Source organism: Miscanthus floridulus, chromosome 8 (assembly GCF_019320115.1).
Source record: "Miscanthus floridulus cultivar M001 chromosome 8, ASM1932011v1, whole genome shotgun sequence".
In the NCBI taxonomy this organism is placed as follows: Eukaryota; Viridiplantae; Streptophyta; class Magnoliopsida; order Poales; family Poaceae; genus Miscanthus; species Miscanthus floridulus.
In genome coordinates, this window is record NC_089587.1 from 67,525,207 (window position 1) to 67,536,916 (window position 11,710).

Here is an 11,710-nt window from a genome sequence, read left to right on the forward strand (position 1 = left end):
AAATCGTGTGTCTCCTCTGTGGCTTGATTCTTTACTTCATATTCCTATACGTCGTTCATAACAAGTGGTACCAGAGCTTTGGTTGCTGTTAGGGTTCATGACGACGTCGATGAAGTTCGATCTTCCGCTGCTGAACTACGACACGCGGTTCTCGCTATGGCAAGTCAAGATGCGGGGGATTCTGGCGCAGACTCATGACTATGATGAGGCGCTGGATAGTTTCGGAAAGAGAAAGGCCGAGTGGACTCCAGAAGAGATCCGCAAGGATCAGAAGGCGCTCGCCCTAATTCAGTTGCATCTTCATAATGATATTTTGCAGGAGTGTCTGAAAGAGAAAACTGCTGCAGAACTATGGCTGAAACTGGAATCGATCTGTATGTCCAAGGATCTAACCAGTAAGATGCAGATGAAGATGAAGCTGTTCACCCTGAAGATGAAGGAGGAGGATTCAGTGATGAGCCATATCGCTGAATTCAAGAAGATCGTCGCCGACCTAGTGTCGATGGAGGTGAAGTATGATGATGAGGACTTAGGTCTTTTACTGCTATGTTCTTTGCCAAATTCGTATGCAAATTTTCGTGACACCATACTTTTGAGCCGTGATGAACTAACCCTAAAGGAAGTTTATGAGGCTCTCCAGTCTAGGGAAAAGATGAGAGGCATGGTGCAGAATGACGGGACGTCGTCCTCCAAGGGCGATGCTTTGCATGTGAGAGGCAGAACTGAAAACAGATCCTCCAATGATGGCAATGATGGTAGAAAGAACTACGAAAGGAGAGGCCGTTCAAAGTCCAAGCCGCATGGTAATAAAAAGTTCTGTGTTTATTGCAAGCTGACAAATCATAATGTTGAGGATTACAGAAAAGTACAGAATAAGGAGAAGAGGAAACAAAAGTCGGCTGATAAGGTCTCTGTTGCTGCTGCTGTGTCTGATGATGATTCTGGAGATTGTCTGGTAGTATTTACTGGTTGTGTTGCTGGTCATGATGAATGGATTCTCGATTCCGCATGTTCATTTCATATTTGCACTAACAGAAATTGGTTTAGCTCGTATAAGCCTGTGTAGAAAGGGGATGTTGTGCGGATGAGAGATGATAACCCGTGTGACATTGTGGGGATTGGATCAGTTCAGATCAAGACTGATGATGGCATGACACGCACGCTGAAAAATATCAGGTATATACCAGGGATGTCCAGAAATCTTATCTCATTGAGCACGCTTGATGCAGAAGGTTACAAATATTCCGGTTCAGATGGCGTTCTGAAGGTATCAAAAGGTTCTCTTGTTTGCTTGAAAGGTGATCTTAATTCTGCAAAGTTATATGTCCTTAGAGGGTGTACTTTACCTGGTTCTGATTCCGCTGTTGCTGCTGTTACTAATGATGAACCTAGTAAAACTAACCTTTGGCATATGCGTTTGGGACATATGAGTCACCATGGTATAGCAGAATTGATGAGGAGAAACCTGCTGGATGGCTGCACTTCGAGTAAAATAAAGTTTTGTGAGCATTGTATTTTCGGGAAGCATAAAATGGTACATTTCAACACTTCTGTTCACACCACTAAAGGTACTCTTGATTATGTTCATGCTGATTTATGGGGTCCTTCCCGTAAGTCCTCACTTGGTGGTGCTCGTTACATGCTTACAATTATTGATGATTACTCTAGAAGGGTTTGGCCTTATTTTCTGAAATAGAAAGATGATACTTTTGCTGCTTTTAAGGACTGGAAAGTAATGATAGAAAGGCAAACTGAAAGGAAGGTAAAATTGCTTCGTACTGATAATGGTGGAGAATTTTGTTCGCGTGAATTTAATGATTATTGCAGATCAGAAGGCATTGTTAGGCATCACACCATACCCCATACTCCACAACAGAATGGTGTGGCCGAACGCATGAACAGAACCATCATATCTAAGGCCCGTTGCATGCTGTCTAATGCCAGGATGAGTAAGCATTTTTGGGCTAAAGCTGCTAATACTGCCTGTTACTTGATAAACAGGTCGCCTTCTATTCCACTAAATAAAAGAACTCCCATTGAGGTATGGTCTGGTACGCCTGCTGATTATTCACAGTTGAAAGTTTTTGGATGCACTGCTTATGCTCATGTTGATAATGGAAAATTAGAGCCTAGAGCTGTTAAGTGTCTTTTCCTTGGTTATAGTTCGGGAGTCAAAGGCTATAAATTGTGGAATCCTGAAACAGGAAAGACTTTTATGAGCAGGAGTGTTGTTTTCAATGAATCTGTGATGTTTACTGATAGTTTGCCCTCAGATCATGTTCCAGAAAAAGAGCTGCAGCGTATGCGCATGCAGGTGGAGCATGTTGATGATGATATAGGTGTGCAGGTGGAGCCTATTGATGAGCATGGTGACCATGATAATGATGTTGCTGAGGATGATGCTCATGATGATGTTCAGCAAACTCCTCCTATTTTGCAGTTAGAGGAGGATTTACCTATTGCTCAACGCAAGTCAAAAAGGACAATTGCACCTCCTAAGCGTCTTATTGAAGAGTGTAATTTGTCTTACTATGCTTTGAGTTGTGCTGAACAGGTGGAGAATGTTCATGAGCCAGCAACCTATAAAGAAGCTATTCGTTGTGGTGATACTGAGAATTGGATTTCTGCTATGCATGAGGAGATGCAGTCTCTTGAGAAGAACAGTACATGGGAGATTGTACCTTTGCCTAAGAATAAGAAGACCATCAGCTGCAAATGGATCTTCAAGAGAAAGGAGGGTTTATCTCCAAGCGAGCCTCCAAAGTATAAGGCAAGGTTAGTTGCTAAAGGCTACAGTCAAATTCCGGGTGTTGACTACAATGATGTGTTCTCTCCAGTGGTAAAACACAGTTCAATTCGTACTTTCCTTAGTATTGTTGCTTCACATGATCTTGAGCTTGAGCAGTTAGATGTGAAGACTGCGTTTTTGCATGGAGAGCTTGAGGAGGACATATACATGGACCAACCAGAAGGGTTCATAGTGCCTGGCAAGGAAAAATATGTGTGCAAGTTGAAGAGATCCTTGTATGGTTTGAAACAGTCCCCTCGTCAGTGGAACAAGAGGTTTGATTCATTTATGTTAGCACACAGTTTTAAAAGATCTAAGTATGATAGCTGTGTTTACATCAAGCATGTTAATGGATCACCTATATATTTACTGTTATATGTTGATGATATGCTGATTGCTGCCAAGAGTAAGATTGAAATCACTAAGTTAAAGAAGCTATTGAGTAGTGGTTTTGATATGAAAGATCTTGGTAGTGCTAAAAAAATTCTTGGTATGGAAATTAGTAGAGACAGAAAATCTGGTTTGCTATTTCTTAGTCAACAAAATTATATCAAGAAAGTTCTTCAGCGTTTCAACATGCAAAATGCTAAGGCTGTTAGTACCCCTATTGCACCTCACTTTAAGTTGTCAGCTGCTCAGTGTCCTAGTACAGATGCAGAGATTGAATACATGTCAAGGGTTCCTTATTCTAGTGCTGTGGGGTCTTTGATGTATGCCATGGTTTGCTCTCGTCTAGATTTGTCATATGCTATGAGTCTTGTTAGTAGATATATGTCTAATCCTGGCAAAGAACATTGGAGGGCAGTTCAGTGGATTTTTAGGTACCTCAGAGGCACAGCAGATTCCTATTTAAAGTTTGGAAGAACTGATAAGGGTCTTATTGGCTATGTGGATTCTGATTATGCTGCTGATTTGGACAGGCGAAGATCACTTACAGGTTATGTGTTTACTGTTGGCAGTTGTGCTGTGAGTTGGAGGGCTACTTTACAGTCAGTTGTTGCTTTGTCTACTACTGAAGCAGAATATATGGCTATTTGTGAAGCGTGCAAAGAATTAATTTGGCTGAAAGGTTTGTACGCTGAGCTTTGTGGAGTTGAATCTTGCATAAGTTTGCACTGTGACAGTCAAAGTGCAATTTACCTCACTAAAGATCAGATGTTCCATGAGAGAATTAAGCACATAGATATCAAGTATCATTTTGTGCGTGATGTGATTGAAGAAGGTAAGCTGAAGGTATGCAAGATTAATACTCATGATAATCCTGCTGATATGATGACAAAGCCTGTTTCTGTTGCTAAGTTTGAGCTGTGCTCAAGCTTAGTTGGTTTAATTGGATAGTCCAAGAGACTATTGTTGGCACCAGTGGTTTTCTATCTTTGTTATGTTCAGGATGAAGGGTTGATTTATGATACAAGATGAATTTGTCTCAAGGTGGAGTTTGTTGGAGTTGTTCCAAATTCACTCCAGGATATAGGCCAGGCTTCTGACGGAGCGAAGCGGATGCCCGTCGCTGGAGGCTTGGGCCGGAGCGTAGCGGAGTCTGAAGCTGGCCCATCAGGTCTCGCCCCTGTGCTCGGGGGGTGCGGGGGGCGGAGCCCCCCACGGTACGGTACGGTATATACACCCTTGCTAGGGTTTCGTGGAGACTTGATTCTCTTGTAAGCCGCCATAGGCGTGTAACCCAAAACTCTTGAGATAGTGATATTGTTGCTGGCTGGTGCCCGTGGTTTTTCCCTTTCACATCGGAGGAGTTTTCCACGTTAAATCGTGTATCTCCTCTGTGGCTTGATTCTTTACTTCATATTCCTATACATCGTTCATAACAATTTCATGGTCGCAGCATTCTTGCTATTCCAGAGTTCCAGTTCGGTAGTAAAGTGCAAGGATGCCTACATCAGAGTTTATGTCGTCGTCACTCTCCGTCTGATGGAGTAGGGTCCACATAGGCTACCTGGTCTCACTGATGACAACATCGCCTCTGCAAAGAGCGATTTCACTAACCATTTGTTGCATGCAGAGGGGTTATGGATGAGCCTGACTTTACATCACATGCTAATCTTTGGCCTGTTCGCTTGTTCGTATTTGGCTTATAAGCCATAGCTTATCAGCCAACAAACAGTATTTTTCTCTCGTACCAAACCAACTAACAGTACTTTCAGCCATGACTTATCAGCCAAACAAACCCAAACGAACAGGGCGCCTGCCACTAGTCCATCTCCGTCCTCGTTCACAAGTGTGCTGTGTGCATGATAAATGGACTAGATATCTCCTTCTCTAGGCCTGCTGCTGCAGTATCATGCAATTTGTATCAAGGACGTCCACACAAGAATAATGCCTGACCTGCCCGTTTTCTCTCTTCGTATGCTCCAATGGACGGAAGACAGATTTGATGAACACAAGAAAGAATCTACGCATCAACGATTGTGCAGAAAGCTGCAAGAAATTGCTACGGATAAGGCATGCATTTCAAGTGTTGTTGCTGCTGCTTTCTCCTCCAACTAAAAGACTTGGCCATGCTCATCCCATCACGTGTCCCTCTCTGTTCTCTTTTCTCCATTTCTGCTAGATAGATGGAAAAAAGGGATGATATAGATCCTCAATAAAGTTGAACGATTTATCGTCTTTTCTTCAACCAATTCACAGAGGCAAAACTCCATAATTCAGGACGCATCACTGTCATCCCTTCTTGTTTCTAGTAGTCCAAAATCTATTTTTTAATCAATTCATAGGACGCATCACTTTCATCTCTTGTTATTTCTAGTCCAGAACGCGCCAGGTCACCAACAAAATCAACCGTCTTTGCTTACACGGCACAAGCACCAGAAACAGGTCACTTTCACCCAATCTCAGAGACGCACCTCTCTTCACCACGAATCAAAAACACTCTCTTCATCACGAATCAAAAACACCACTACACCAGCAGTACAATTCACACACACAAAAAGAAAGAGCACACCAGAATTTCCCCAAATATCTAACTGCAACCATATAATATACCAAGTAAACAAACAGGTAGCAACACATAAACTAATGCCTGGATTAGTCTAAGGTTAGATTAGATACAGAGTACCCAGAGGCCCACTATAATACCATGGTTCAGGGACCTCTGCTCATGGATTTTATATATTACAAACATCAGGGCATGACAAGGCTGTGGAACGGCACCACCAGCCTAAATCATGTCCCCCATGTTCACCAGCCAATCTTAGAATATTGGTTTCTCTGTCAAATGAAAGAAATCCAGTGCGTAGTGGAATCCTAAGCCAGGATAGTAACGTGAAGAGAGGTAGATGAAGACCGAAGTTGACTTGGGTAGAGGCAATAAAAGGAGACTTGAAAGATGGAATATACCTAAAGACTTAGCCTTAGATAGAAGTGTTTGGAAGACAGCTATTCACGTGCCTGAACCTTAATTGCTTCTGATGGGTTTCAACTCTAGCCTACCCCAACTTGTTTAGGACTTAAAGGCTTCGTTGTTGTTGTCGTCGTCGTCGTCAAATGAAGGAAATCAAGCATGTTCGTGGCAATCTGTTTGAACTGATAAAGAACAAGAATAAACACAGGACCGGACCCCCATGTTTGAACTGATCAAGAATCGCACGCAACAGCATGGTATAGGCATGCTCATGTGTGCCTTTCAAAAAGGAGCCTACTTTTTTCCCCATTCCTGAAAAGACAGGCACAATTGTACATAATATATGCACCATGCAAGACTATGGCATATTCTGCTGCTTGCATCCCTATCTAGCTTACCCGTACATAAGCATCATCGACAGAACAACCAATGCCAATCTGTTGCTTCAAGGTTTCGAGACAGCTATCAAGCATACAGAGACATCTGGCAATGCCAGACTTGAAGTAAAGCAATGATTGATAAGTTATATTCACAGAAATTAGTGTCTGACCAAGTCAATACAGTAGATAGGGTGGAGGAAGAAGAAAAGAAGGTGATCCTCTATCATATGACTATGATATATTAAAAAGAATGGGAGGTGAAAGAAATGCCATCTCCGTAGGCGGTGCCATCTGTCGATCACTCGGGGGATCAGCTTCAGGATAAGTGAAGTGATTTTCACTGTCCCACACAGCATCATCCGCGAGAGACGCATACACCAAAAGCCGTCTCTAATCATTCATCTATAGTGAGACACATGCTGCCGACTCCAATCTAGTAGGGTAAGTAGTTCTAGTTCCCGACCGGCATGCGCATCCATAGAGATACCTCAGTAGCGAAATGCTGACCACGACGCATGGTGAATGACTCAAAAGTCCAACACGGTCGAGGTCATGTTCATCAGCCGTCCCAAAGCATTAGGAGCAAACTTCCTCGCGAAGAGGTAGCAGACAGAGGTGGGCTTTGAGTTGTAAAAGCATTGTGTTCCATTATTCCTGATGACCTGGATGAACTCTTCTGTGATGTCTGCAGCACCATAACTTGCTGGATGCGGGCCTCCTCTTGACCAATCGACCCATGTGATGGTCCTGTTGGCGTTGAGGGGCCCATGGAACAAATGAAGATAAGTCGGTATGTAATGCTCATCTGGATAACAGGATGGCCTGCAGTGCTTTCTGAAGATCGAGTAGTACTTGTAGTCTGCTACTATCTGGACAGCCAACTCACGGTTAAGCTCAAACCACTCTGACCCTTTCCTCCATTGGTCTGCCATGATGTGAGGAGCCATGCGACGGTTGTACCTGCCAGCAGACTGAGGAGTGTCGATGTTGTAGGACTCAACGAAACTGTGTGCCGAGTTGATGAGGTACTCGTAGACAGTCGGGAAGTTGAACACAGGAATGCAGCTCTCTGAAAGCAGCACAAAGCGCTCATTTGAGAAATCCAGCAACGCATTGGCCAGCAGGCGCTTCTCAGCATCCACCAGGGTTATTGATCCCCAAGACACCTCCTGCATTGGAAAGAAATTAAATATTAGAACGTGGAAGAACAAAGGTATCCATCGATAATGGGCATAAACTGCAAGTGCACGATAAGGAGAGTAGTGCTGTGAGACAAAGAAGGAATGCACACATTACAGTGAAACAGGAGAAGCACTACTTTAGCACAAAAGGAATAGAGGAAAGTAATAAATCATGATTGCAGGTCAGCCCGAACTTGTTGACTGATTACTATTGTTTTTTTAGTAAAAATAACTGAAGCAGAACATTTGTCAAGCAAGAATCTCATCACCACTTATCCCACTAGTTGTTGAACAAATTAAGTAGTTTACCAACCTAGCATTGGGACAAGCAAGCAAGCATATTCTCCCCCTCCCCTACTAGAGCAAATCCTCAGCCATTTGCACACAACATATCCCAATCAAGTTGGGCACATGGCAGCCACCAACTAGCATGACAAGTGGCCACCAAGGCACCAGCTATCCGCCACTCAACCAGATTTTTTTTATCTTCTTTTGCACAAAGGCAACAATAATGCGATGCAAATTCCCAAGCTGATGGATTGCAATGTGCTACTACTTGCTAGTGATGATTCATGCCATGGTGACAACAAAACAGGGAAATATGAATTATCACTATCAGTCTAGTTTTTTTTTTTTTTTTGGACAATGATGGATTGATTGTATTGTATGAATGTAGCAGCAAAAGGGGGAAAAACAAAGTACCAGCAAAGGCAAAGGCAATACCTCGCTTGGGATCTGTCTGCCGTAGAAGGCGGAGCTCTTGGAAACATTGAGCTTATAGTCCGGCACGGTGTGGACGTAGACGGAGTAGAGCCCCTGGTGATCGTGGAAGAACTTGTCCCAGAGCGGCGCGAAGGGGATGGGCCCGCGCGCCATGAAGAGGAAGGCGACCTTGGGCACCCGCTGGAAGGGAAACTCCTCGGCCTTGGGCACGAGCGAGGCCCGCCAGAAGAGCTCGTCGTCGGTCATGGAGTGCGCGAGGCGTGGCGGGTGGACGAAGGCCCTGAAGGCGAGTCCCATCCCGCAGTCCCGGTCCCGCGGGTCGCAGCCGTAGGTGGTGGCCGGGAAGAAGAGCTCCGCGTGGGACGCGTTGTAGTAGTAGCGCGCCCCGCTGCCGCTGACGGAGAGGCCCAGCACGACGCCGCCCATGAAGATGACGGTGGCGGTGACCAGCTTGAGCAGCCCCGTCGACCACCAGTAGTCCTTGCGCGGGGTGGCCGGGAAGTAGTCGGATTCCTCGTCCCCGGCTGTGGGTAACCCCCCGACGCCGACGCCCGTGCCGCCCCGGGACTTGAGCATCTGCTTGGCGTTGGAGTCGCCGCCCCACATCTCGGCGGGGAGCGTGGCGGGCGTGGGCCGGGGTAGATCGGGCGGGATCGGGAGCCCGCCGCGGCCGATCTCCGGCCCGCGCGGAGAGATCGGGAGCGGAGGAGGCGGCGGGTGCTCGGGGGCGTCGGACGGACGCCTCTTGTAGGGGCAGCGCCGCTGCTGGGGCTCGACGGCGCCGACGAGCCGAGCCGAGCCGCGCGCGCAGGTCGGCACGGGACGCGGCGCGGTGCGGAGGGGAGGACGCTTAGCGGCTAAGGAGGGAGCGGAGCGCGTGAAGGAGGAGGTCGCTGTCGATTGGTGGATACGCAGCTGGATGTGGAGAGGGAGGGGAAGGGAGGGGGGAGAGTGAGCGACGACGCGACTGGGCTCGGGGGAGCGAGCGCGTGTATTTATCGGAGGAATGGCGAAGGCGACCCCGCGACCGCGAGCGAGATTTCTCTTTCTCGGTGAGGTCGCCGTGGGCGGCGAGGAAGAAGAGGCGGAGGAGATCAGGAAGGGAAGGGAGGAGGCGTGGAGGGGAAAAGGGCCCCGGAGCAGGGGCGAAACGGTCAGAAACGCGGGCGGGGCCCGCCGCGCAGAACCGCGGGGCCTGCAACGTGTCCACGAGGAAAAGAAAAGGCTCCTTGGACCTGGCCCGAGGACAAGGAGGGGAGCGCGTGGAGAAGGAAGGCTGGAAGGGAAAGCGGGCTGCGTCCGTATGGGCCGGCGGCGTGCGGCAAGGGCGACTGACGGTGGGCCAGCACGTGTCCCGGTAGGGAGGAAAAAAGAGGGCCCACGCGGCGTGGAGAATTCGCGGCTCATCACGCGCTTTGCTCCCCCGCTGCGTGGAGGTGGGCGTTTGGCTGAAGTGGAGTGGAACGGTCGAGGCGGGAGTGGGGCCCGCTCGCCGGTGGCGCGGGAACGCGGCGTGACAGGTGCCTGAGCGGCTGTGCCGTTTTTAGTTGCCGACTTTGTTTGACCATATTTGTTGTTATTTTTCTCTCAAAAACAAATCACGTTACAAACCTAGACCACTCTTACGTATTCGAACCTAGGATTTTGTGGCCTTGGAACAAACACAAATGTGGCCCCGGTATCTTAGACAAATAAAATACTTCCTCTATTTTAATTTATAGGTCGGTTTATCCTTTATCGATACACAATTTTTATTACGTATCTAGATATATCGTATATCTAAGTGTATAAAAAAAGATTAAGTCCACTTTTGGCCCATCCACTCTTGTATTGGTCTAATTTTAACCCTCAACTACAAAACCATCTAGTACCAGTACCCCAACTGTCAAAACCGTTCACTTTTAGCACCTAGGCAGAGATAAGGCTGTTTTGACCAACGTTGAGCGGTTTTGACCACGCCACGCTGGCGTTGACCGCGCACGTAGGACGCTGGTCTGCATCTCAGCGACATGTGGGACCCGCGCCCACCGCGGATGCTGGGCTCGACGACGTCCACTTCACCGCCGCGCTGTCCCACTGGCTGTTCCCTCCTCCCACGCCTTCACCTCCGCCCGTCGCCGAAGTTCATGGAAGAGGACCCGCCATGGCAGTCGGTAAAAATCTCCGATGAACCGACCTTCCGTGGCTATAAAGCCAGCCATGCCCACCATCTAGGAGCGCCTCACCGAGCTCCATCTTCCTCTGCTCTGCGTCGTGCTCTCCTCTGCCCTTCTTCTCCTTCTCTCCCTTTCCTTCTCCTCCTCCACTCTCCCTGCTTCCCTCTCCCTGCCCGCGCCGACGCAGCCCAAGACCACCACGGAGTCGCCCAGCGCCCTCCACCGCGTCGGAGCTATGGCCTCGAGCCGTCGTCACGCCGCCACCCTGCTCTGCTCGCCTGCACCGGCCTTCCCATCTCCTCTGCTCCGTCTTCTCTCTGTAATCCCTCTGCTCCGTGAACGCCGCTGCCCTACTCCATCTCGCTCGCCCTGCACCACGCGTCGCCCTGCGCCCTCCTTCCCTCCGACTCCCTCTCTCTCTCTCTCTCTCTCTCTCTCTCTCTCTCTCTCTCTCTCTCTCTCTCTCTCTCTCCTTCCCCTCTCTTGCTCACCCTCTCCCTTCCCTTGCTCTGGTGCTCGGGTGGATGGAGGGCAAGGTCGCTGCCTCTGCCCTCCCTGCTCGGCCGCGACGACCTCCGCGACGTCGGGGTCTGCCTTGCAGACCTCGAGCGCTTCGTGCGCATCCACTTCTCCCAGGCTGGCGGGCGGCGCCGGTGGCTGGGACAACTCACCGCCTACCAAGGCGCATGGACCACCACTTCTTCCTCTGATGCGTGGCGAGACGAGCTGGACACGCCTGAAAGCTCTAGTTTGGTTTTGTTGAATTGATGAAATCCTAAGTGCTAACCTAGTTTATCAAGCGATCATGAGATAGGTAGCACATTCCAAGTGGTGAAGCAAATGAAGATCATGACATGATGATGGTGATACCATGGTGATGATCAAGTGCTTGGACTTGAAAAGAAGAAGGAGAAAAATAAAAGGCTCAAGGCAAAGGTATAAATAGTATGAGCTATTTTATTTTGGTGATCAAGACACTTAGAGAGTGTGATCACATTTTAGGTTTGATAGTCGTACTATTAAGAGGGGTGAAACTCATATCGAAATACGGTTGTCAAAGTGCCACTAGATGCTCTAACTCATTACATATGTATTTAGGATCTAGTGGAGTGCTAACAGCCTTGAAA

At 47.8% G+C, this 11,710-nt stretch overlaps 1 protein-coding gene across 1 annotated transcript; it reads right to left on the reverse strand.

The window, feature by feature from the left end:
* Window positions 1-6,647: 6,647 nt before the first annotated feature.
* On the reverse strand, window positions 6,648-9,488 carry LOC136472427 (glycosyltransferase BC10-like). The gene is made up of 2 exons (XM_066470132.1): window positions 8,428-9,488; window positions 6,648-7,692 (listed from the first exon to the last, which is right to left on the reverse strand). The coding sequence occupies exons 1-2, from the start codon at window positions 9,031-9,033 to the stop codon at window positions 7,051-7,053; spliced, it is 1,248 nt and encodes a 415-aa protein (XP_066326229.1). The 5' UTR covers window positions 9,034-9,488; the 3' UTR covers window positions 6,648-7,050.
* Window positions 9,489-11,710: the final 2,222 nt, after the last annotated feature.

Bases quoted from the DNA above. Each gene is read 5' to 3' on its own strand.
- LOC136472427 (XM_066470132.1), bottom strand. From the start codon at position 9,033: ATGTGGGGCGGCGACTCCAACGCCAAGCAGATGCTCAAGTCCCGGGGC. The intron at 7,693-8,427 runs GTATTGCCTTTG...TTTCCAATGCAG, and splicing joins GCAGACAGATCCCAAGCGAG to GAGGTGTCTTGGGGATCAAT.